This window comes from Elephas maximus, chromosome X (genome assembly GCF_024166365.1).
Source record: "Elephas maximus indicus isolate mEleMax1 chromosome X, mEleMax1 primary haplotype, whole genome shotgun sequence".
NCBI classification, from domain to species: Eukaryota; Metazoa; Chordata; class Mammalia; order Proboscidea; family Elephantidae; genus Elephas; species Elephas maximus.
Genome location: NC_064846.1, coordinates 48,410,491 through 48,437,941, shown reverse-complemented (window position 1 = coordinate 48,437,941; position 27,451 = coordinate 48,410,491). Strand labels below are relative to the sequence as shown.

Below are 27,451 nucleotides of genomic sequence, written 5' to 3'. Positions count from 1 at the left end.
TTTCTGTATAATACCTTATAACAGCTATAGACAAAGGGACTGTGAGGAGAGCAGTGGGGACAGATACTGAGAGGGAAAGTGCCTGAATGAGATGATCACACTGATCTGAGAAAAATAAAATATCCCAAAATATTAAAGTTCTGATCCATAGAGAAAATTCAAGATTTCCTCAGTCTTCCCATTAACCTTGATGAGATCCAGCAGGAGTGATGATTTAAACATCCAATCCAGTTTCACATCCTGATTCATCAATATGTCTTCTAGGCTCCTTCGAGAACAGAATTCTGTCACAATGGCAAACATCCCCGAATCATAGAAGAAGCCCAAGAAAGGGTTAATATTCTCATGACGCAGGTCCTTCATCTGGAAATGAGAGGGAAAGAGGAGAGTCATAGCTGTCCTGTAGAGGGGGTCTTACTGGGGGCCATCATTTAGAACTCATACTCTTTTCTTTACCCTTCCTACGTTTAGTGGCTGTGGTAGACAGAATGTTGGCCCCCATGATCTCTTACCCCTGGTGTTACTCCTGTGATTGTGTTATGTTACATAGGAAAAAGGAGATTATCCAGTCAGGCCTAATCTAATCACATGAGCTTTTAAAAGCGGACGAGGAGGGCAGAAGAGAAAGTCAGAAGGAATCTCAGTTTGAGAAGGACTCGACACTCCACTGCTGGCTTTGAAAAAGGAGGAATGAGGCCACAAGCCAAGGAATGTGGGTGCCTCAAGAAGCTGGGAACACCTCTCTACTGAGAGCCAGAAAGGAAATGGGGACTTCAGTCCTACAACTCCTACAACCAATCATAACAACCTGAATGAGCCTGGAAATGGATTCTCCCCCAGAGCCTACAGATAAAAGCCTAGCTTGGTTGCTACCTTGATTTTAGCCTTATGAGACTCGAAGCAGAGAACCTAGCTGAGCCCACCTGGATTTCTGCCCCACAGACAATAGATGGATGTTTATAATATATGGGTGTTGTTTTAAGCCACGAAGTTTGTGCTAATTTGTTATAGCAGCAATGGAAAACTATACAAAGGCAAAAAGGGAGATTTCAGAGAAGAATCTCTCTTGATACACTGTAGATGAATGCTGGAGCTGGAGTGTTTGTCCTGATTCTTTTGGGGGCTCTGTGGAGTGAAGTTCAGTGACCTAGCAAGACTAAAGAGCGTTAGTACAGTAAAAGGTGAATTAGATTGTCTTTCTGTGAATACTTGTTTACCCAGGACCTATTGAAATAAATACCCTATATAAGCATCAGGCCAGAGCCTGCAAAATTAGTTTCAGAAGAAACATCTAGAATTTTGGCCACACCTTCCCTTTGTATCCACTCATTTGCTCACTAATGCAGCAAGGATTTAGTGTGTGCTCACTGTGTTAAAGGCACTGCACTGGGTGCCAGAGATATAGAGAAAAACAAGGTGAAATCACTGTCCTGAAAGAGCTCTCATTCAAAGAGGGGTGATAGAGAAGTAAACTGACAATTGTATTTCACGGTGAAATGTGTCCTCATGGAAAGGAGCATAGAATGCTAAGGAAGCCCAGAAATCAAATATATAATTAAGCCTAGAGGATCAGTGAAGGCTTTCCAGAGGAGGTAATGTCTGGACTGTCTTGAAGGACAACTAGGAGTTGACAGGGTGAAGGTGACATAGCAGTAGGGGCTGAGAGTGACAGCATGTTATGTTGACGGACTGCAACAGATTTGGGGTGGCCAGAACAAAGAGTTCAAGGGCAAGAATGTGAGACACTGTGCTGGAGAGATAGAGCCATATCATGAGGGGCTTTGTTAACCATACCATGGAATTTGAAATTTGTATTATAGGTACTCGATAAGTGTTATACATTAATAGTACTATTAAGTGAGGGATGAATGAAAGGAAGGACTCCATGATTGCTCCCAGATTTCTACTTGGATTTCTGGGTAGATGGTGGTGCTATACATCAATATAGAAATTCAGGAATGGTGTAGTAGTGGATGTGTTGGTGCTCTGCCCCCCCCCCCCATACCTACTTTATCGTGCATAATCCAGCTTTTAAGAATGTTGGCTGATAACTACTCACAGCTGCCCAATTCTCAGGAAAATTTCCCTAGAACCCAAGCCAAAGGCCCCACTCACAGACCCCAACAAACAACTGACTGGGAACAACAAAAAAAAGAAAGGCTCAAATTTCTAGACTCAATTTGGGACTGTGCGGTACAACATGTGCTCTGGCACTTCCCCCATGAGATCATGCTTAGCTTTTCCTTCTGCCCCCCCCTGCTTCCTTCACTTCTTTTCTCTTGAGAGCATTCTCTCAATAAATCATTGGAACGAGGATCTCCATCTCACACTCAGCTTTCAGGGAAGCTAATCCAAGACGTGGGAAAGCAAATTTGGTGGTGGGGAAGAGTGATAAATTCTGTTTGGGACATATTGAGAATGAGATGCCTATGGGACATCAAGGCAGAACTATTCCAAGGACAGTTGGATATTCAGAGTTTGGCGCTAGGGGAGAGGCCTAATCTAGATAGATAGACTTGGGAATTTTAAGCATGTAAATGGTAGATGAAACCATGGGAGTGGATGAGATTAACTAGGGAAAGTGTATAGAATAAAAAGAGAAGAGGTTAATATCAACATTAAAAGGATGGGAAAAGAATGAACTGCCTGTAAAAGGATTTATAAGGGATCATGAATACAACCAGAAGAGTTTCAGGAAATTGAGATAAATGTCAGCATTTTGGAAAGTTTGGTAAATAAACAGAAAGTTCGGGTAAGATGAGGACAAAAAAGTATGTGGTGAGTTTCCTATGTGTTATAAATCCTACCTCTATGATGTTAATGAGGCAGGATTAGAGGCAGTTATGTTAATAAGGCAGGACTCAATCTACAATCTTAAGTCATGTCTTGAGTCAATCTCTTTTGAGATATAAAAGAGAGAAGTGAGCAGAGAGACAGAGGGACCTCATTACCACCAAGCAAGAAGAGCCAGGAGCAACTGCATCCTTTGGACTGGGGTCCCTGTGCAGAGAAGCTCCTAGTTCAGGGGAAGATTGATGACAAGAACCTTCCCCCAGAGCTGACAAAGAGAGAAAGCCTTCCCCTGGAGCTGGCACCCTGAATTTGGACTTCTAGCCTCCTAGACTGTGAAAGAATAAATTTCTCTTTATTAACGCTATCCACTTGTGGTATTTCTGTTATAGCAGCACTAGAAAATTAAGACATACAGAAAGCAACATTCTTTGGTGGTTACCGGGGATGGGGGAGGGAGGGGGATCACTTTCTAGATAGTAGACACTTATTTTTGGTGATGGGAAAGGCAATTCCAAATGTGGGTGAAGTCTACACAACTTGACCAAGGTAAATGATGATACTAAGAAGTACACAAGAATAAGGGATGTTTTTAATAAATACTATAACATTTACAATTTTGCAACAACAGCAATAACAACCAAAAAATATGTGTGATTACACAGGTAGATATGTATGCATATGTGTATAAGAAGACAGATGTGAGTATATGCGTGTACATGTATAGGTGTATCTGTAGGCATATGTATATACATCTTTGTGTGTGCTGCATATATATTCATGTATGTAATAAAGCACATATGAGGCACAGTTACAGAGACTTCCTAGATATACCCAAACACCTTGTGGGACTGGTTTACTAGGTTTGAAGGCTTAGGACCATAGTCTCATGGGACAACTCAATCAATTGGCACAACATAGTTTATAAAGTTTATGTTCTACATCCTAGTTTGGTGAGTAGCATCTGGGGTCTTAAAAGCTTGCAAGCAACCATCTAAGATACAATTATTGGTCTCTAAGAGAAGGAAGGAAACCAAAGACTCAAAGAAGAAACTATAGGACTAACAGCCTACGTGAACCACTTCCTCTCTATCCTGAGGCAAGAAGAATTAGATGGTGCCTTTTTTTTTTTTAGCTACTACTACCAACCGTTCTGATCAAGGACACAATAGATTGTCCCAGATAGAATGGGAGAAAAATGTAGAACAGAGCTCAAATTCTTAAAAAAAAAAAAAAAAAGGCCAGACTTATTGGACTGGTAGAGACTAAAGGAACCTCTAAGACTGTGGCCCTAAGTTATTTAAACTTGGATCTGAAACCACTCCCAGAGGTCGCTTTTCAGCTAAATAACAGATTCGTTCATAAAATAAAATATATCACTACTGAGTACTGAGCTCTTTAGAAAAAAAGAATCATCTGTATGTGACCAAATGATCAACATTTACCCTAGGGGAAAGAAGAGAAGGTAAGGGAACCAGGGAAGCTAGATTAATGGAAATAAGGAAAATGTTGACACACTGTAGAAAATGTAACAAATGTCACTGAACAAGATGTACAGAAATTGTTAAATGTGAAACTAAATTACTGTGTAAACTTTCACCAAAAACACAAAACATTTTTTTTAATTTCTTTTATTGTACTTGAGATGAAGGTATACAGAACAAGCTAGTTTCTCATTAAACAGTACACACATTGTTTTACGACATTGGTTAACAACTGCATGACATGTCAACACACTCCCTTCTCAACCTTGGGCTCCCTATTACCAGCTTTCCTGTCCTCTCCTGCCTGCTAGTCCTTGCCCCAGAGCTGTGCCCTTTTAGTCTTGTTTTGTTTCATGGGCCTAATCTTTGGCTGAAGGGGTGAACCTCAGGAGTGACTTCATCACTGAGCTGAAAGAGTGTCTGGGGACCATACTCTCAGGGTTTCTCCAGTCTCTGTCAGGCCAGCAAATCTGGTCTTTTCTTTTTGACTTAGAATTTTGTTCTACATTTTTCTCTAGCTCTGTCTGGGACCCTCTATTGTGATCCCTGTCAGAGCAGTCAGTGGTGGTAGCCAGGTACCGTCTAGATGTGCTAGACTTAGTCTGATGGAAGCTGTGGTAGTTGTGGTTCATTAGTCCTTTGGACTAATCTTTTCCTTATGTCTTTGGTTTTCTTCATTCGCCCTTGCTGCCAAAGGGGTGAGGCCAGTTGAGTATTTTAGATGGCCGCTAACAGGTTTTTAAGACCCTAGACGCTACTCACCAAAGTAGAATGTAGAACATTTTCTTTATAAACTCTGTTATGCCAATTAAGCTAGATGTTCCCTGAGACCATGGTCCCCACAGCCCTCAGCCCAGCAATTCGGTCCCTCATGGAGTTTGGATGTATCTATGGAGCTGCCATGACCTTGCCTTGTACATGTCGTGCTGGCTTCCCCAGTATTGTGTACTGTCTTAATGTTCACCAAAGTTACCACTTATCTATTGTCTATTAAGTGTTTTTCCATCTCCTCCCATGCCCTCCCTCGTAACCATCAAAGATTGCTTCTTTTTGTATGTAAACCTTTTCATGAGTTTTTACAGTAGTGGTCTCATACAATATTTGTCCTTTTGTGATTGACTTATTTCACTCAGCATAATGCCCTCCAGATTCATCCACGTTATGAGATGCTTCATGGATTCATTGTTGTCCTTTATCTTCGCGTAATAGTCCATTGTGTGTACGTACCACAGTTTGTTTATACATTCCTCTGTTGATGGGCATCTAGGTTGTTTCCATCTTTTTGCTATTGTCAACAATGCTGCAATGAACATGGGTGTACATATATCCGTTTGTGTGACGACTCTTATTTCTCTAGGATATATTCCTAGGAGTGGAATTGCTGGATCATATGGTATTTCTATTTCTAACTTTCTAAGGAAGCGCTATATCATTTTCCAAAAAGGTTGTATCACTTTGCATTCCCACCAGCAGTGTACAAGAATTCCTATCTCCCCGCAGCCACTCCAACATTTGTTACTTTCTGTTTTATTGATTCCTGCCATTAATGCTGGGGTGAGATTGTGGTTTTTATTTGCATTTCTCTGATGGCTAGAGATCATGAGCATTTCCTCATGTGTCTGTTGGCTGCTTGAATGTCTTCTTTGGTGAAGTGTCTGTTCATTTCCTTTGCCCATTTTTTAATTGCATTATTTGTTTTTTTTGTTGCAGAGGTGTTGGATTTTATTATAGATTTTAGAGATTAGACCTTTGTCTGACTTGTAATAGCCAAAATTTTTTCTCCTAGTCTGTAGGCTCCCTTTTTACTCTTTTGGTGAAGCCTTTTGATGAGCATGAGTGTTTAATTTTTAGAAGATCCCAGTTATCTAGCTTATCTTCTGGAGTTTGTGTGTTGTTGGTTGTGATTTGTATCCTGTTAATGCCGTGTATTAGAGCCTCTAGTGTTGATCCTATTTTTTCTTCTATGAACGTCGTAGCTTTTGGCTTTATATTTAGGTCTTTGATCCATTTTGAATTAGTTTTTGAATACGGTGAGAAGTACGGGTCCTGTTTCATTTTTTTGCAGATGGACATCGAGTTTTGCCAGCACCATTTGTTAAAAAGACTGTCTTTTCCCCATTTGATGGACTTTGGACCCTCGTTGAAGATCAGGTGACCAAAGGTGGATGGATTTACATCTGTGTTCTCAATTCTGTTCAATTAGTCAAAGTATCTTTTGTTGTACCAGTACCAGGCTGTTTTGACTACTGTAGCTGTATAGTAGGTTCTGAGTTCAGGTAGTGAGAGTCCTCCTACTTTATTCTTCTTCAATAATGCTTTATTTATCCAGACCTTCTTCACTTTCCATATAAAGTTAATGTTAAGTTTTTCCATCTCTTTAAAGAATGTTGTTGGTATTTGGATCGGGATTGCATTGTATTTGTAAATTGCTTTGTGTAGAATTGTCATTTTCACAATGTTGAGTCTACCTATCCATGAGCATCATATAAAAACAGAAAACATTATTTAAAAAAAAATCAAGAGAGAATAAAGGCCTACAGAATCTGGACCCCCCCCCCAAAAAAAAAAAACTATTTGAATGCAATGGAGACTGACCAAAGCAAAAATGAATGGAAGCTATCCTTAAAAGACAAAGAAAAATGGGTAAAATTCATGTTTTCTTCTTTTTTTTTAGAAGGCAATCCTTAAAATACACACAACTCGGGGGCAGAAACCACAGCCTTGCAGGTTTGAGGTGACATGGTGCAAAGTTCAGAGCAGATAGAGTAGTCAGAAAATGAAGGAGGGAGTCCTGGAATGTAATGTGCTGCAGAGAGGGTTGAGCCAAAAAATATACATGTAAAATCTGTCCAAATCATGGGCTGCATGCTAAGCTTTCCAGGCAAAGGGGAGATCCCAAAGAGTCCAGCAAAAAAAGCATTGAAGATACCTGGAAGTAATGAGCAGAGATTTTAGTTGCTGCATACCACATGAGAGTTTGAAAACTGCATCTACACAAGACAACTGCCTGCAAGAACAAAAATCATTCTTCAGAGAAACACAACAGAATTAAGTTACCAAAATGTCTCATTTCTAACCAATAAAAGAAGCAGGAAAATGTGACTTTTTCAATTTTTAAAAAAGTTGTCAAATAGAAATCAACCCCCAGATAACACAGATGTTGCAATCAGCAGAGAAGGACTTTAAAGCAAATATTTTAAGTATATCAGGACTTAAAAGAAAATACATGCAAAATAAATTTACAGATGTGGTACCTCCCCACAGAAATGTGAACCAAATGGAAATTCTATACCTGGGAAATACAATAACTAAAATGAAAAAGTCACTGAATGGGCTTAATAAAAGATTGGAGATGAAAGAAGAAATAGTAAACTCAAAGATAAATCAATAAGAATTATCCCAATCCAAAGAACAGGGAGGAAAAATGCTGGGGAAACATAAATAGAATCTCATGGGTCTGTGGGACAATGTGAAGCAGTCTAACATATATATAACTGGAGTCCCAGAAGGAGATGACAGAAAATGGGGCATAAAAAATTATTTTAAGAAACGATAGTCAAAATGCCATGAGTTTAGTGAAAGATAGCAGCTAAAATATCTAAGAGGCTCACGGAAACCCAAACAGGATTAATACAAAGTTTGACATCACAGTAAAACTCCTGAACTGCAAAGATCAACATAAAGATCTTAGACACTCTTTGAACTCTAAGGTTAAATACAAAGAAAATTATGCCTAGCCATATCATAGTCAAACTGCTGAAATCCAAAGATAAAGTGAAAATTTTGAAGGAAGACAGAGAAAAAATGACACACATTACACACAGAGGAATGAAAAATGGCTGAATTTTCATCACAGAGAAAACAATAAAATGACACCTTTACAATGCTGAGAGAAAAAATAAACCTTGTCAACTCAGAATTCTGTATCCAGCATAAGTATCCTTCAAAACTGAAGGCAAAGACATTATCAAATAGAAAAAAACCGAGAAAATTTATCACCAGCAGATCTGCAGTACATGTAATATAAAGGAAGTTCTTCAACATGAAGAAAAATGATGCCATATGGTAACTTGGGTCTATTAGAAAAGAATGAAAGTTACCATAAATAGTAAATATGTTGATAAATGTAACATATATTTTTATTATAATAATTTTATGAAATATATATGAATGTTCAAAAATAACTTTTAACATTCTATCATGGGGTTTGTAATATATGTGGAGGTAATATATATCAACAATAGAACAAAGAATGGTAGGCAAGGTAAAAGGAACAATACTTTAACAAGTTTCCTGTATTTTAGATAAAGTAGTACAATATTAACTCTAAATAGATTATGATAAGTTAAAAATAGTATAGCAATTTCAAGAGCAGCCAATAAAATTCCTTCAAGGAGGTACAGCTAAAAGGCCACTAAAAAAACAGTTGTGACTTATGGTGACCCCCATGCATGTCAGAGTAGGACTGTGTTCCATAGTTTCAATGGCCGACTTTTGAGAAGTAGATTGCCAGGCTTTTCTTCTAAAGTGCCTCTGGATGGACTCAAACTGCCAACCTTTCAGTTAGCAGCTGAACACTTAATTGTTTATACCACCAAGGACTCCAAAAAACCAATAGAAGAAGCAAATGGCTAAAGGAAGGCAGGAAAAGATGAACAAAAGAACAGACAAATAGATGAGACAAATAGTGAAATAGAACACCAAATATCCAACCTTATCAATAAGTGCATTAAATGTAAATGGACTAAACATTCCAATTAGAATACACAGATTGCAGAATAGGGGAAAAAAGCAAGACCCAAATATATGTTGCCTAAAAGATATGAACATTAAATCCAAAGACACAAAGAGATTGAAAGTAAAATTGTAGAAAAAAATGCAAAAACCAATCAGGAGAGTTACATCAGCAAAGATGGCAGAGTAGGGAATGCCAAAACTCCACTCCTCCATAAAATTAAGAAATAAAATGGCAAAAACTGTCAGAATCAACTTTTTCTGACCTCTGGAAACTAACCAAAAGCTTGCAGCAACCAATGGAATGCTTAATCAAGAAAAAAACAACTGAATCTTAGTGAGAGCTTTGTGGTGTTTTAACTTACCCCAGACCCATCCCCCACTCTCCAGCTTGACAGTGGCTTTGAAGACAACACCCCACATTTCCACTACAGATACTGGTATCAGAGGCAGCAGAACAGTTTTTATTCTAAAAAAATTGTGGTTGTTTATTTTGACCTATCTGGTGGCTCCCTGGAGGATCTGCTCAAAGAGTTTATCTTAACTATGAACTCTCCCAGCGCTAAGGTGCATAACTGGGGGCTTATGTCAAGAACATTTAAAGACAAATGTATTAGTCATTGCTGCCTGGGCAATGAATAACAGTCAACGAAAGCAGTATACTAACCAAAAATCTTGGGAGGAAACACTGGGAAAAGAAATGATTTAGGGAATAAGGAATAAGGGCTTTGAAAAGACCCCACATATTCCTGGGAATTTGAAGGCCACATGCATGGCCAGGGCTAGGCAGATGCACAGGAAACATGTAAGAAACCCCTAAGCTACCATCCTGGCTTACCTTTAGGCTCTGCACAAGCAGGAAGTAAAGGCTAAGGCATAATTTCCTGCCTTAATGAGTGTTGAAGGCATATCCCAGAACACACAGAGAGCCCATCTGCAAAGATTGGGAGTTTTGCTTTGTTTTCTTCTGGGTGTTTAAGAAAATTTCTGTCTAATCACTAGTTGACCACAAAACTAACAGAATAGAAACGTCAGTGGCATACACAACAAAGAATACAGACTTTACAAAATTAGTTTAGGCATGTCACTAAACAAACAACTACTACTACAACAAGTAGCAACAACAAACTTTGGGGAGAGAAGAATACAATTTCCAGGGTTACCACATAAAAATATTGAAAATGTCCAGTCTTCAACAAAAAATTATGAATCATCCAAAGAAACAAGAAAGTATGGCCTGTACACAGAAAAAAAAGCAATCAATAGAAACTGTTCCTGAAGAAGCTGAGGCATTGAACTTACTAGACAAAGACTTTATATCAACTATTTTAAATATATCAAAGAACTAAAGGGAACCACATCGAAAGAACTAAAAGAAATCATGAAAATGATGTCTCATCAAATAGAGAATATCAAGAAAAAAAAATTATTAAAAGGAACCAAATAGAAATTCTGGAGTTGAAAAGTGTAATAACTGAAATGAAAAATTCACTAAAGGCACTCAACAGCAGATATAAGCAGAGAGAAGAAAGAATCAGAGAACTTGAAGATAGGCCAATTGTGATTATTCAGTCTAAGGGGCAGAAAAAAAAATGAAGAAAAATGACCACAGATTAAGAGACATATAGCACACCATCAAGCATACTAACATACACTAATAGAAACCCTAGAGAGCATAAAGAGAAAGGGGCAGAAAGAATTTTCCAAGAAATAATGGCTGAAAACTTCTCAAATTTGATGAGAAAAACATTAATCTACACATCCAAGAAACTCAATGAACTCTAAGTAGGATAAACTAAAAAAGATCGATGCTAAGACACATTATAACAACACTGTTGAAAGCCAAAGACAAAGCAAGGATCTTGAAAGCAGCAAGGAAGAAACAACTTGTCACATACAAAGGATCCTCAATAAAATAAACAACTGATTTCTCATCAGAAACCATGGTGGCCAGAAGTCTGTGGGATGACATGTTAAAAGTACTAGGGGGTGGGGGTACTAAAACTTTCAACCAATAGTTCTATAGCCAGCACAACCATATACAAAAATTAACTCAATATAGATCAAAGATCTAAATGGAAGATCTGAAACTATAAAACTCTCAGAAGAAAACGTGGTTGTAAATCTTCATGACCTTGGATTAGGCAACAGTTTCTGAAATGCCACAAAAATCATAAGGAACAAAAGAAAAAAATAGATAAATTGGACTTTATCAAAGGGAAAATAGAGAAAATTTTAACATATCTTTATCAGTAATTGATCAAACAATAAATATGCAGTAAGAGCTGATAAACAACAAAAATGCAGTAAGAATGCATAATAGATCTGAATGACACTATCAACTATCTTGACCTAAATGATATTGATAGAACTCTACACCCAACAATTGTATAATACACATTCTTTTCGAATGCATGTGGAATGTTCACTAGGGATAGAACACATGCTGGCCAATAAAATAAGTCCCAATAAATTTCAGAAAGATTAAAATTTAGAGAATATGTTCTTTGATCACGTAGAGTTAAATTATTAATCTATTAAATACGATATCTAGAGAAGCCCCAAATATCTGATGGAGGATCTTGATTGATCTAGATTTTACAAACTAAACAGTTTGTTTCACAGCAACTGCAGTTTCCCCCTCCTTGCATTCCTTAGAAAGAGACAGAACCTAACAGAATTAAAGGTTTCCTCAGAAGGAGGTCCAGGATGTTCTCTATCTGTCTTTCGAGGGGTACAGGGAGTATGGCAATCAGTTCTAGATGATGGGAACATAAGACTGAGAGACAAAGCCTGATTTTCTACAAATACTTTTGCAGAAGCTAAGACCCTGAAAGGTATTGAAACTCATCAGTCCTTGGGCCTCCTGATTCCAACTATTTTTCTTTCAAGAATACCCATCCTATTGTGCACTGCTCCCTTCTATACCTGGCTCATCAAGATCTGCTTTCCAATGTCAACCCCAGTACCCAGTCCCAACATTTCAAGATCATGAAGACAAATAAGTAGTCAAGGCATTGCTAGACTCACAGTGATGGCACGGCCAGATGCACCTCCTACTTCATAGAAGCATTAGAAAGACATTAGGGCCTTCTATACAGTAAATTCTGGAAAACACTGGCCTTATTCATAAGGTTGGGTTATTTTCAGTACACCTGACATGACCACACAAGTGAGGGGGACACTTAAGAAGATGTCATGAGGATAATGGAAGCCAATTTTATCACTGCTGGAGAAGGGAGTTACAAATACAGAAAAGGGAAAAGACAGAATGAATCCCGTTATGTTGGGTTGGAATTGGAGGTATCAGTATGAACTCATGGTTTTATATAGATAAATAGATGGATTGATGTATAGGTAGGTAAGTAGGTAGGTACGTAGATAGGTAGATAGATAGATACTAACCAATTGAATAAAATAAAATCTATACATCCATACTGATATAAGTAAATGAATGAATAAATAAATAGGAGAGATGGGAAGGCTCTTCCTTATAGTAGAATGCCAACCAATAAACATAGAAGAAATGTTGAAATTAGAAAATCATCAATGGATCCTAAAATTAGCCAGTAAAAGTTTGATGAAGAACAGGATATTTATACAGACTGAAAGTATCTACCCAGAAATTGTGTATTAATTACAAATGGAAAAAACAGTAACTCTACACAGGTCAGTTATTTTATAGAATGTCCCTCAATTTGGGTTTGTACGATGTTCCTCATGGTTAGATTTGGAGAACATTTGTCAGTTCTGTTGTATTCCTGTCAAAGAAGCATAACCTAAATCTAAAATCTTCAAAAATACCAAGGCAAAGAAAATCAAAGCAAGGCTAAGAAACTGTTCCAAATTAAATGAGACTGAAGAGATACAACACGTACAAACTGTGAACCTGGATTGTAAACTAGGCTGGGGAAAAAAATTAGCTATAATAGATATTATTAGGAACGATGATAAAATTAGAATACGGACAGTAGTTTAGATAATAGCATTTGTATCAGTGTTATATTTTCTGATTTCGATAATTATACTGTGGTTATGTAAAATAATGTCCTTGTTTTTAGGAAACACACACTGAAGTATTTAGAGGTAAAAGGGAATGATGTCTACAACTTAATCTCAATTGGTTCAGAAAAAATAATAAACATAAATACATAAGTAGAGAGAAAATGAAAAGCAACTGAGCAAAATGTAAATAATTACTGAATCTGGGTAGGGTGTACAGAAGTTCCTTGAATTATTTTTGCAGCTTTTCTGTAAATTTGAATGTTATGTTGTTGTTAGGTACTGTGGAGTCAGTTCTGACTCGTAGGGACACCATGCACAAAAGAACAAAACACTGCCCCGTCCTGCACCATCTTCACAATCATTGCTATGTTTGCACCTATTATTGCAGTCAATGCATGAATCCATCTCATTGAGGGTCTTCCTCTTTTTGGCTGACTCTTTACCAGGCATGATGTCCTTACCCAGGGACTAGTCCCTCCTGAAAACATGTCACTATCCTCACTTCTAAGAAGCATTCTGGCTGTACTTCTTCCAAGATAGATTTGTTCGTTTTCCTGGCAGTCCATGGTATAATCAGTATTCTTCGCCAACGCTGTAATTCCAATGCATCAATTCTTCTTCGTTCCTCCTTATTCATTGTCCAGCTTTCACATGCATATGAAAAAAAAAAAAAAAAGGCGACATCTTTGCTCTTTAATACTTTGAAACCCTTTCGTGACCTGTGGGACATACAGTATCCCAACCAGTTTTTATGACTCCGGAGTTCTTTGGGAAAGATGTAGCCCAGTTTTAACATGCTTACCCTCAAGGTGGGTGCCTTTTGAAATGCATGAAACTTAAGAACCCTGAGTCGGAGACTCATTTTTGTGTAGACTGAGCATTGTCTTAGGTGATGCCTCCTGAATGCATGGATTTTCTAAACTTTTAACAGGCTTGCCTTTATTTCTGTTTGATAACCTCCTCACTATTTTCCCCAGTTGCTATGTTTTTGTGAGAATGAACTTATCATGAAAATAAGCTATTCTTAGTCTTTGTTCAGTCATAGCGGCTATTTTCTCCTTGATGCCACACATTGTTTCCGGGTGTCACTGGCTCCCTGCTTTTCTAGCTTCTGAACAGTAAATAATGCCTTTGCAATAAGGAATAATGTATTGCAGTGGTACTTTTCAAGAGACTTGAATTTCTGTAGGTTATTCTTACTCCACATAAAATCTTAGAGCCCAATCATTGCTTCCACATGTAGCAGGTGGAATGCACCACTGTGAGCAGTTCTGCAGTATTCCAGGACAGCTGTTCCTGCTTCTTAGCTGTTAGCACCACTTTTGTATTAATGAAGAATACACAGTAGTGGTAATTTTCCTCAGATTCAAATTCTTTTAGTTGTATTTATTTGGCCTGTAAGTACTGCTATTGCAGTAATGAAGAATGCATTGTAGTGGTAATATTCCTGAGATTAAAAAAAAAATCCCTTGGCTTTATTTATTTTGCCTGTAAGAACTGCTTTTGCAGAAAGGAAGAATGCATTGTACCCTGTTATGAAAAGTTTCATGAAAAATAATAAAAAGGCTAATAAGGAGACTAGAATAAAATGTATGTGCAGCTATTGCCATGTGCTTTCATGTTTAACCTCATGTTTTGCAAATTTTCAAGAAATAAAATTTTAAAAACCTGATTATATCATATCACCAGTATTTACTATATCCAGGGTCCACTGAGAAAAAGTGATCCCAGATAATGGGTATCAAAATCCATAACTCATAACAAAAATTCTAAATTGTTCCTTTAGTCAGTGTGCCTTCATTAGTGAAAACACACAGTACCAACAAAAAATTCAAAGGAGAAATTTGAGTCATGAAGTTAAAGACACTTTTTGCAGCAGTTGCCCAATGTAATACACATCGTTTGACTTCTTGACTGCTGCTTCCATGAGTGTTGATTGTGGATCCAAATAAAATGAAATCCTTGACAACTTCAATATTTTCTCCATGTATCATTATGTTTCTCATCAGTCCAATTGTGAGGATTTTTGTTGCCTTTATATCAAGGTGTAATCCATACTGAAGGCTGTAGTTTCTGATCTTCATCAGTAAGTGCTTCAAGTCCTCTTTACTTTCAGCAAGCAAGGTTGGGTCATCTGCATATTGCTGATCATTAATGAGTCCTCTTCCAATCCTGATGCCCTGTTCTTCTTCATATAGTCCAATTTCTTGGATTATTTGCTCAGGATATAGACTGAATAAATATGGTGAAAAGATACAATCCTAACACACACTTTACCTGATTTTAAACCATGGAGTATTCCCTTGTTCTGTTCAAACAAATACCTTTTGGTCTATGCACAGGTTCCTTATGAGCACAATTAAGTGTTCCGGAATTCCCATTCTCTCTAACGTTATTCATAATTTGTTATGATCCACACAGTTGAATGCCTTTGCAAAGTCAAAAAAACACAGGTAAACATCTTTCTAGCATTCTCTGCTTTTAGCCAAAACCCATCTGACATCAGCAACGATATTGCTCATTCCATGTCCTCTCTGCTGATGTACTGCTGCAACCATTTTTTAATTATCTTCAGCATAATTTTACTTGTGTGTGATATTAATGATATTGTTTGATAATTTCTGCATTCTTTGGATTGCCTTTCTGTAGAATGCGCAGAAATATGGATCTCTTCCAGTCAGTTGGTCAGGTAGATGTCTTCCAAATTTCTTGGCATAGAGGAGTGAGCACTTCCAGTATTGCATTTATTTGTTGAAACATTTCAATTGGTATTCCATTAATTCCTGGAGCCTTGTTTTTTGCCAATGCCTTCAGTGCAGCTTGGACTTCTCCCTTCAGTACCATTGGCTCTTGATCATAGACTACCTTCTGAAGTGGTTGAACATTGACCAATTCTTTTTGGTGCATTGATTCTGTGTATTCCTTCCATCTTCTTTTGATGCTTCCTGCGTTATTTAATATTTTCCCCATAGAATCCTTCAACTTTGCAACTCAAGGCTTGAATATTTTTTCAATTCTTTCAGCTTGAGAAATGCTGAGTGTGCTCTTCCTTTTGGTTTTTTATCTCCAGTTCTTTGCACATTTCATTATAATACTTTGTATTCTCGGGCCACCCTTTGAAATCTTCTGTTCAGCTCTTTTACTTCATCATTTCTTCCATTTGCTTTAGCTACTCAATGTTCAAGAGCAAGTTTCAGAGTCTTTTCTGACATCCATTTTGGTCTTTTCTTTCTTTCCTGTCTTTTTAATGACCTTTTGCTTTCTTCATGTATGATGTCCTCCCACAACTCATCTGGTCTTCATTCATTAGTGTTCAACACATCAAATCTATTTTTGAGATGGTCTCTAAATTCAGGTGGTATATGCTCAAGGCTCTTATGGACTTGTTTTAATTTTCTTCAGTTTCCACTTCAACTTGCATATGAGGAATTGATGGTCTGATCCTCATTTGGCCCCTGGCCTTGTTCTGACTGATGATACAGAGTTTCTCCATTATCTCTTTCCACAGATGTAATTGATTTGATTCCTGTGTATTCCATCCAGTGAGGTTATGTGTATAGTCACTTTTTATTTTCTTGAAAAAAAGGTGTGTGTAATGAATAGGTCGTCGGTCTTTCAAAATTCCACCATGCCATCTTCAGCGTCCTTTCTATCACCAGGGCCATATATTCCAACTACCGATCCTTCTCTATTTCCAACTTTTGCATTCCAGTCACCAGAAATATCAAGGCATCTCAATTGCATGTTTGATCAATTTCAAACTGCAAAAGTTGGTTAAAAAATCTTCAGTTTCTTCATCTTTGGTATTAGTGGTTGGTGCATAAATTTGAATAATAGTTGTATTTACTGGTCTTCCTTGTAGGTGTGTGCTTATTATCCCATCACTAACGGCATTGTACTTCAGAATAGATCTTGAAATGTTCTTTTTGACAATGAATGTGATGTCATCCCTCTTCAATTTGTCATTCCCAACACAGTAGACCATATGATTGTCCAATTCGAAGTGGCCAATATCAGTCCACTTCAGCTCACCAATGTCTAGGATATCGATGTTTATGAGCTCCATTTCATTTTTGACAACTTCCAATTTTCCTTGATTCATACTTTGTACATTCCACATTCCAATTACTAACAGATGTTTGCAGCTGTTTCTCCTTATTTTAAGTCATTCAGCGTCAGCAAATGAAAGTCCTGAAAGCTTTATTCTACCTATGTCATCAAGGTCTACTCTACTTTGAAGAGGCAGCTCTTTCCCAGTCATATTTTGAGTGCCTTCCAACCTGAGGGATTCATCTCCCAGCACTATATCAGACAATGTTCCACTGGCTATCCATAATGTTTTCACTGGCCAATTTTTTCAGAAGTAAATCACTAGGTCTTTTTCCCAATTATAAGTCATAAAAAAAAAAATGTCATGGACCCACTCTATCTTCGGTCACTACCTCTCTGCTCATTTTCATACTTCTAGTTTATTAGCTTCCTCGGGTTTGGCCTTGTTTGTCTCCATACTTTCAATCCAGCTCTCTGCTTAGCACCCTGAATCATCAACCCAGTGTGGGGTTGTCCATTCTAGCTCTGATCTTGGTATCTCTTAGGGAACCATCTCTCATTATTTTCCCTTGAGCGCCAGGCACCAAAACCATATGTAATGGAAATTCCAAATCATTACATCGCATCCTGACTACTGGGGCATGGCCTGTCCCCTATGGGCCTCATCTCTTCCATTTCCTTTGTTTTCTCACTTGTACCATCAGTTACCATCAAGCCTATTTCGACTCACGTTGACCCCACGTGTTGCAGAGTAGAACGGCATTCCACAGGGTTTTCAAGGCTGTGGCCTTTCAGAAGCAGATCACCAGGCCTTTCTATTGAGGTGCTTCTGGGTGAGTTCAAACCGCCAACCTTTTGCTTAACCGTTCGCACCGCCCAGGGACTCCCTCATTTGTTCAGTGCTCTGGACATAAAAGGTGTCTTCAGACCTGTTGGACTGATTTGAACTTGGCTACTTCATAAATATGGAGAGAGAGCTACGATTATCTCCTAAAAATTTAACTCAGGAATCAGAAGGAACCAGAGACAGTCTCCACATATCTTTTAAGGGCTCAAATTTCAAGGAGGAGCCAAGATTTAATGGCTCAGAAGGGATTTTCATTACCCTTGACTTATCTACATGCTACTTCCTTAAATAATTCTTCAAAGGACTCATAATTGGTGAGACAAAGGAAATAACCATTTTTCTTATGGAAATAGAAATTACCAGATTACTTTTCCAGGTCTGGCAACTGGGAATTTTGAATGATTCTGAGATATTTACTTAATAATAGTCACAATAGCTACCATTTTACCAAGAAGTTATGTGCCAGGAAATGTGCAAGATGCTTTTCATGTATTATCTCTTTCAATTCTCATCTCAACCCTAGGAAATAGACATTAATATTCCCCTTTTACAAATAAGGAAACTAGGCTCAGAGAGTTTAGGTGACTTGCTTAAGGTCATCCAGCTCTTAAGTGGTAGAGCCTGGATTTGAACCCTTCATGTCTCTTTGACTACAAAGCCCATATTTTTGCCTTTGCATTACATGGTTGAACTACACAGGTAGCAACCTTGCCGTTTTCGTGCATTGACTCATTAAGGAGGTCTTCCTAAACAGCTGGTGTTAGTTACTTTAAGGAAAAGATTGATTTTAGTGGGAATGTATATATATGAGGATTTCTCATACCATTTCAAACACATCACTTGTACTTGATTTGATGGACTTAATATCTCCAAAATCTCCAGAAGGGAACTTTTTCAGCCATACCCAGTCACCCTAGAAAGAAAAGGTGGAGAACAGTGATGAAACTTAGTTGTCAGCAGCTTTAGGACAATGTCCCTTCCACATGAAGGGTTTATAGTTAGACCATCAACCCAAATAGGCTTCTTTCCTCTTCTCCCACGCTCCACCCCATGGACATTCTGTGTTCTGAGCTAAAATTATATTCTAAACTAACATACAGAGAAGTTAAGTTTAAAAATTCCAATTAACTCAAGACAGGGAAATGATTGCAGGTATACAGACCCCAGAAAAGTAATGATAGCACTCTCTGCAGCGCCTCCCTAAACTAACTGCAGAAACTGCTAGGCTATTTCACTTATTCATAGCTAAGTGATATAACACCAGGCTCCCTGCGATTAATGGTGATGGTTGGTGGTTACAATTTCCATTGCCTTGAGGTATCTGTGGCTGGAGATATAGGGTGGGAAATGTAGTGCAGCAAATGTTTCCTGCATTTACCTTGATCCATTTTTCTCTTGTGGGACAGGCCTTTTTGGGGGACTCTTATGCTTTCATCATAAATCGATTGGTTTAGATGTAGATTAAAGGCTTTTTTATTTTGATGCACAAATATATCACCATAGTAATATGAGTCATCTACACTCTTTCAAAAGTCTCTTTCTGACTGTTTAAGTACCAAACAGCTATTTCTAAGGCTGCTATCAAGTTAAAACAACAATTATTTTAATTGTCTCCGCTTTAACACCAGTGCCTGATAGATAATTTTCTTTGACGTGCATAGCCTCAAGGATTCATCAGTCATCAAGCTGTATTTAGTTTCTGTCCAATTCGAATTTTTTTTAAAAAGACAATACAAATATAGATTCCTTTTTCTCTGTAATAATAATAATGCCTACATTTGCACAGTGCTCTCTACTCTTCAAAGTGCTTTCACATCTATTATCTATAGCCTGGAGATTCCATTTCAGGCTGCATCAATTTGTCATCAAGTAGAGATAATAAAGCAAAGAGCTCTGTGCAGTCAAATTCTGAGAATAAGAGTGTAGCCACTCTCTTATTAAAGAATATATCCAGCTGTGGCACTACATCTGGAAACCTGCCGGAGGCAAAGGCTAATGGGAGCTATAGGCATCTGAGTTACTCGCCAGCACTTTGTGTTTAGAGAGCATCTTCTAGCCAAGGAGCTCAAAGTCTTTTAACTAGGGAATGGCTCTCAGAGGCCTTCAGCTACTGAGTGAAACTGCATCAGCAAGGCTGCATACCCACAGACCTCAGAAGGGTAGTCAAGGTTCAGCGCCTGCCTGCAGCAGCATGTCAAGGCACCAAACTCTGACTTTCCAGTCTCCTGCCCAACAAGTCTCCAAGCATGGCCTTGGACCAGCTGCATGAGCATCACCTGGGAACTGGTTAGAAATGCAAATTCTTGGGCCACATCCCAGACTTGCTGCATCAGAAATTTTGGGGGTAGAGCACAGCAATCTGTTTTAACAAGCCCTCCAAGTGATTCTGATGCACGCTCAGGTTTGAGAACCACTGTCCTTGGAAACTATATGGGGCAGTTCTACTCTGTCCTATAGGGTCGCTATGAGTCAGAATTGACTCGACGGCAGTGGGTGGTCCTAGCCTCTTCCTTCTCGTTTCTCTGATGCTCTCCTCTCTATGGACCTTTCACCAAGTTTTTCTCATTAAAATCTGCTCTTACCAAGGATCTAAAACTCATTCATAAAGTGTATGAGTGCCTGATACCAGCTTGAATCTTTAGCCTTCAGAGGACTTTGCCCTTTAGAGGGATTAAAGGCCAAGGCTTAAATGGAAAGAATAAAATTCTAACTAGGAATTTACAAAATCAGCCAATGTGTGACGTATAGTGGTGGAAAACAAAGCCTTCCCAGTATTCTTGCAATTATATTACTCAGCCTGTGGTCACTGCTAGCCACTATGGCACCCTTGAGCTAATTTGAAAAGGGTGCCCTCCCTCAAGTAAAAAAAAATTTTTTTCAATTATGTGAGTATATTATTGCACAACCTGTGGCAGCCCTATGATGGCAAGCAGGAGCCGTGCGTTTATACATATACACGCATGTTCCCACCCATCCCCTAGACACCCGAGAACACATTCCACTAGCAGCACAGATACTCTGCACCCCACCAAGCCCTGACTGCCAGATAAGGCCTCTTTGTCAGGTTTGGAGTCAAGCTATAGGGGTAGGGGTGAGAGGTTGGAATTGAGCCTCTAAGAACACTAGGCAGAAGAGAGAAGCCAACTCAAGGAACTCCTGGGGTGTGGTCAGGATATTACATAGGCAGGTGCATGTGTCTCCCAGTAATTGTGCATGTGCATGGTCAGGTGTGCTGGTATCAGTGTATATATGAGAAGGCTCCACTTCCCGTGATCCAGGGCTAAGCTGGAAGGCCCAGAATCTCTGTGCCTACTCATGCACCACTCTCATATAAGTTAGTATGGCTGCAATGTGAATAGTATACTCTTATATGTGGTGCCCTTGTGCAGTGCACAACCTGAACATCAATACTGGCATCCCTGAATCTGCCTACACCTGACTGGTACCTTCAGGGGTGGAATATCCAATAAGCAAGGTAAGCACAGTACTTACTTTGCTTATCAGGTCATCTGTAGTGAACAATTTCACATTTTTTCACCACATCAGAGATTCTGCTTCTTGGAATGGCTGGCATCTATCTCTCTCCCAACCCCACAGCACCTTCCTATAGAATCAATATCTCTTTTCAAATTTACAATCCCTGTCAGGTGCGCAGATAACCCAGTAAGCAAGGTAAACATGGGCTAACTTGTGTTTACTTACTAATTTGTAGTGAACAATTTTACATGTAAAATAACTACAGATTAGTAAGTAAGTACAAGTAAGCCTGTGTTTACCTTACTTATTGGATAATCCACCCCTGGGTACCTTCTTCCGGGAGTCAGCCCTATTTCAGACATCGGTTAGCGTTCTGTCTGGCTTATTAACTTGCAGTGATAGCTAAACAGAACTTTTTCCTGCCAAACCACCAAATTTGAGAACTGAAAAGGGTAACAGATATCCCTATCCCGAGCCCACCCCTCCCCCCCACCACTCGACTGTCAGTTTGTCATACTGGGGGGCTTGCTGGTTGCTGTGATGCTGGAAGCTATGCCACCGGTATTTAAATACCAGCAGGGTCACCCATGGTGAACAGGTTTCAGCTGAGCTTCCAGACTAAGACAGACGAGGAAGAAGGACCTGGCAGCCTACTTCTGAAAAGAACTAGCCAGTGAAAACCTTATGAATAGCAGCAGAACATTGTTTGATATACTGCTGGAAGATGAGCCCCTCAGGTTGGAAGGCACTCAAAATACTACTGGGGAAGAGCTGCCTCCTCAAAGTAGAGTTGACCTTAATGACTTTAATGGAGTCAAGCTTTCTGGACTTTTATTTGCTGGTGTGCCAAGACTCAAAATGAGAAGAAACAGCTGCAAACATCCATTCATAATTGGAGCATGGAATGTATGAAGGATGAATCTAGGGAAATTAGAAATCATCAAAAATGAAATGGAATGCATAAACATTGATATCCTAGGCATTAGTGAGCTGAAAGGGACTGGTATTTGCCATTTTGAATCAGACAATCGTATGGTCTACTATGCCAGGAATGACACCTTAAAGAGGAATGGCATTGCATTCATCATCAAAGAGAACATTTCAAGATCTACGGTAAAGTACAATGCTGTCACTGATAGGATAATATCCATATGCCTACAAGGAAGACCAGTTAATACGACTGTTATTCAATCTTGCGCACCAACTACTAAGACCAAAGATGAAGAAATTGAAGATTTTTACCAACTTCTGCAGTCTGAAATTGATCAAACATGCAATCAGGATGCATTGATAATTATGGGTGATTGGAATACGAAAGTTGGAAACAAAGAAGAAGGATCAGTAGTTGAAAAATATAACCTTGGTGACAGAAACAATGCTGGAAATCACATGATATAATTTTGCAAGACCAACAACCTATTCATTGCAAATACCTTTTCTCAACAACATAAACGGTGACTATACAAGTGGACCTTGCCAGATGGAATACACAGGAATCAAATTGACTACATTTGTGGAAAGAGATGATGGAAAAGCTAAATATCATCAGTCAGAACAAGGCCAGGGGCCAACTGTGGAACAGACCACCAATTGCTCATATGCAAGATCAAGTGGAAGCTGAAGGAAATTAGAACAAGTCCACGAGAGCCAAAGTACAACAATCTTGAGTATATCGCACTTGAATTTAGAGGCCATCTCAAGAATAGATTTGACATGTTGATCACTAATGAGTGAAGACCAGACAAGTTGTGGAATGATATCAAGGACATCATTCACGAAGAAAGCAAGAGGTCATTAAAAAGACAGGAAAGAAAGAAAAGACCAAAGTGAATGTTAGAAGAGACTCTGAAACTTGCTCTTGTATGTTGAGTAGCCAAAGCAAATAGAAGAAATGATGAAGTAAAAGAGTTGAACAGATTATTTCAAAGGGCAGCTGGAGAAGACACAGTAAAGTATTAGAATGACATGTGCAAAGACCTGGAGTTAGAAAACCAAGAGGGAAGAACACGCTCTGCATTTCTCAAGCTGAAAGAACTGAAGAAAAAATTCAAGCCTCAAGTTGCAATACTGAAGGATTCTATGGAGAAAATACTAAACAATACAGGAAGCATCAAAAGAAGATGGAAGGATTACACAGAGTCACTCTGCCAAAAAGAACTGGTCGATGTTCAACCATTTCAGGAGGTAGCATATGATCAAGAACAAATGGTACTGAAGGAAGAGATCCAAGCTGCACTGAAGGCACTGATGAAAAACAAGGCTCCAGGAATGGACAGAATACTAATTGAGATGTTTCAACAAACAGATGCAGCACTGAAAGTGCTCACTCATCTATGCCAAGAAATTTGGAGGACAGCTACCTGGCAAACCGACTGAAAGAGATCCATATTTACACCTATGCCAAGAAAAGGCAATCCAACTGAATGCAGAAATTATTGAACGATATCATTAATATCACATGCAAGTAAAATTTTGCTGAAGATCATTCAAAAGTGGCTGCAGCACTACATCAAGAGGCAACTACCAGAAATTCAAGCTGGATTCAGAAGAAGACATGGAAAGAGGGATATCATTGCTGATGTCAGCTGGATCATGGCTAAAAGTAGAGAAAGCCAGAAAGATGTTTATCTTTGTTTTATCTACTATGCAAAGGCATTCAGCTTTGTGGATCAGACCAAATTATGGATAACATTGCGAAGAATAGGAATTCCAGAGCACTTAATTATGCTCATGAGGAACCTGTACATAAATCAACAAGCTGTCCTTCGAACAGAACAAGGAGATACTTCCTGGTTTAAAGTCAGGAACGGTGTATGCTTTCACTGTACTTATTCAGTCTGTATGCTGAGCAAATAATCTGAGAAGCTGGACTATATGAAGAAGAACAGGGCGTCAGGATTGGAGGAAAACTCATTAACAACCTGCGATATGCAGATGACAGAACCTTGCTTGCTGAAAGTGAAGAGGACTTAAAGCACTTACTGATGAAGATCAAAGACCATAGACTTCAGTATAGATTACACCTCAACATAAAGAAAACAAAAATCCTCACAACTGGACCAGTAAGCAACATCATGATAAATGGAGAAAAGATTGAAATTTTCAAAGATTTCATTTTACTTGAATTCACAATGAACATCGATGGAAGCACCAGTCAAGAAATCAAATGACATATTGCCTTTGGCAAATCTGTTACAAAAGACCTCTTTAAAGTGTTGAAAAGCAAAAATGTCACCTTGAAGACTAAGGTGCACCTGACCCAAGCCATGGTGTTTTCAATCGCCTTATATGCATGTGTGGAAACCCTGGTGGCATAGTGGTTAAGAGCTATGGCTGCTAACCAAAAGGTCAGCAGTTCGAATCCACCAGGCGCTCCTTGGAAACCCTATGACGCAGTTCTACTCTGTCCTATAGGGTCGCTATGAGTCGGAATCAACTCGACCACGATGGGTTTTTTGGGTATATGCATGTGAAAGCTGGACAATGAATAAGGAAGACTGAAGAAGAATTGATGCCTTTGAATTATGGTGTTAGTGAAGAATACTGAATATACCATGGACTGTCAGAAGAATGAAGAAATCTGTCTTGGAAGAAGTACAGCCAGAATGCTCCTTAGAAGCAAGGATGGTGAGACTATGTCTCACATACTTTGGACATATCAGGAGGGATCAGTCCCTGGAGAAGAACATCATGCTTGGTAAAGTAGAGGGTCAGCGAAAAAGAAGAAGACTCTGGATGAGATGGATTGACATGGTGGCTGCAACAATGGGCTCAAGCATAATGATTGTGAGGATGGCGCAGGACTGGGTAATGTTTCATTCCATTGTGCACAGGGTCAATATGAGTCAGAACAGACTCAACAGCACCTAACAACAACAACAACAGTCCACGCCCTTCACATTTTGATAAAGAAACTAAAGCCTAAAGAGATTAAGTGACTTGCCCAAGGTCAAGAAGCTAGGTAGTAACAAACTCAGGACTTGGTCCAAGGTCTTCCAGCTCCTACTTTGTTTCTTTCCTCTCACTGGGTTCTTTTTGGTTTGTGGAATGTGTGTGTATTTGTTTTAAGATTTGAATAATTCTCATAAACTTTATAAGCATTTTTTAATTTAGTCTATGTGCATCCTACTTCACGAATAATAAGGAACAGGGAGGAAATGGGCAGGTTTTATCTTCCGTACACATGCACTATTTGTTTTGTTTTTCTTTTAAGAAAGAGAATGATAAAATACTTCACTCATCACTCACTTTTTAATTAAGAGGAAGAAACATCAAACTCTATTCACTGAAGTTTTTAAAAGTAATTTAAAGTCCATTGGTTTTGCATTAAGGCTAAGGTGTATTGACTAAAAGTCAAGAAAACAGGGTCCTAAAACTGGCTCTGCCTCTAACTCAGGGTTGGCCTTAGGGTGGCTGCTTAATCAGCTTGAGCTTCATTTTCCTCACTGATAGAGTTGGACTCACTAGATGATGTTTTAGGTCCTTTTCAGCTCTGACAATTTATGATTCTGTGATGAAAGAAAAGATGGTTCCTGGGCAGGAGGGGGTAGATAAAAAGCTATGAGGGATATAGAAAAAGGTAAGAGAATGGAAAAAAGGTTCTGGAAAAGGGAGAGGAATGGAGGGGGTGGCATGTAGGGAGAGAGAGAAAGAAAGGTGAGACAAAGAGGAAAACAGGGAGAGACAAAAGGAGTCAGAAAATGAAGAACAATGAGGTCAGTGGGTTCTCACTGGGTATGTCAGGCTCACGCTGCTCCCCACCTCGTCCCCTTTCCCTGAACTGTGGCTATTAGAGCAGATCACAATGAGCTCCCACTGCATCTGCCATTCATAGCTCTTTCTGCCTGGCAGTCAGATCATCTGGCTCTCCTTTCACATTTCAAAGGGTATGTACGAAATAAGGGACGAGTTTCCTGTACAATCCCAAATATTATGCATCTGTGTGTACAAAATGTAAATTTGTGTCAGTGTAGTGCGATGTTATGGCACATCTTGGAGAAACCTGTCCTTTGGTGTTACCAAACCAAACCCACTACCATGGAGTCGATTCCGACTCACAGCGACCCTATAGGACAGAGTAGAACTGCCTCATAGAATTTCCAAGGAGCGCCTGGCGGATTTGAACTGCTGACCTCTTGGTTAGCAGTCATAGCACTTAACCACTATGCCACCAGGGTTTCCGTCCTTTGCTGTTAGTGTCTGCTAATCCAGGCACATGATATGAGATTTCCAGATCTTCCATATCAATTCTTATTTTTTAAATTTTATTTATTTTAAACAGAAACTAGATGGTGAATCTTCTTTAAAACACTCCTAGTAGAAGATCATTTCAGAAGGCCCACTGGACCTTTCGTTTGATCTGTTGACTCAGTTGACTTAAGCTCCCTCCCAGAATCCTCTTCAGCTCTAGCCAGGCAGTGCTCTAGCCTCAGCTGTCTTACTTCATGCCCTGCCATCAATCTAATCTTGGCTATGTTATTCTCACTAACACCTTCCTTTTGTGCAGATAAAGGCCGCCTTTGGCCTGCATAGTTCAGAAATATTCACAATCTCACTGACCAACAGTCATTCTGGAAACTAACTTAACTCTCTGCCTCCTTACAAAACGAGAAATTATCTGACAGATTCTTAAAGGCCAGTTAGATACAGATGTTTATTTTTTCCCTTTCTTGATTCTATACTATACCCTTCCAGCCCCAACAAATAAAAAAAAACCACAAAAATTCTTCCACAGAATCAGAGAACCATAGCATATCCAAGGCAGAAGAGGCCTTAGAGATATCTTAGTCCAGTAATTCTCAACTCCGGCTGCATATATAGGGGAACTTAAAAAAAAAAAAAAAACCCCATTCCTCGGCCCCATCTCATACCAACTAAATCAGAGGCACCAGAGGTGTTGGGCCTGGGTGTGGGTTTTTTTTTTAAGTTTCCCAAGGAGATTCCAACATGCAGACAGGGCAGAGAACCACTGCTAAGTTTGACACCTCATTTCATAGATTAAAAAAAGGGGGGGATGTCTAGGTCTTTGAGATTTCCTGCAGAATCTTAGAGGTAGTAATATATC

General features: G+C 38.9%; 1 protein-coding gene across 1 annotated transcript in view; it reads right to left on the bottom strand.

Moving 5' to 3' along the window:
• The window catches only part of GUCY2F (guanylate cyclase 2F, retinal), a 125,664-nt gene that overhangs the window by 53,066 nt on the left and 45,147 nt on the right, over window positions 1–27,451 (bottom strand). Inside the window, exons 7-8 of the mRNA XM_049872134.1 lie at window positions 18,734–18,823; window positions 187–363 (exon numbers count right to left, since the gene is read on the bottom strand). Coding sequence (XP_049728091.1) covers window positions 187–363; window positions 18,734–18,823 — 267 coding nt within the window. The remainder of the gene's footprint in view (window positions 1–186; window positions 364–18,733; window positions 18,824–27,451) is intronic.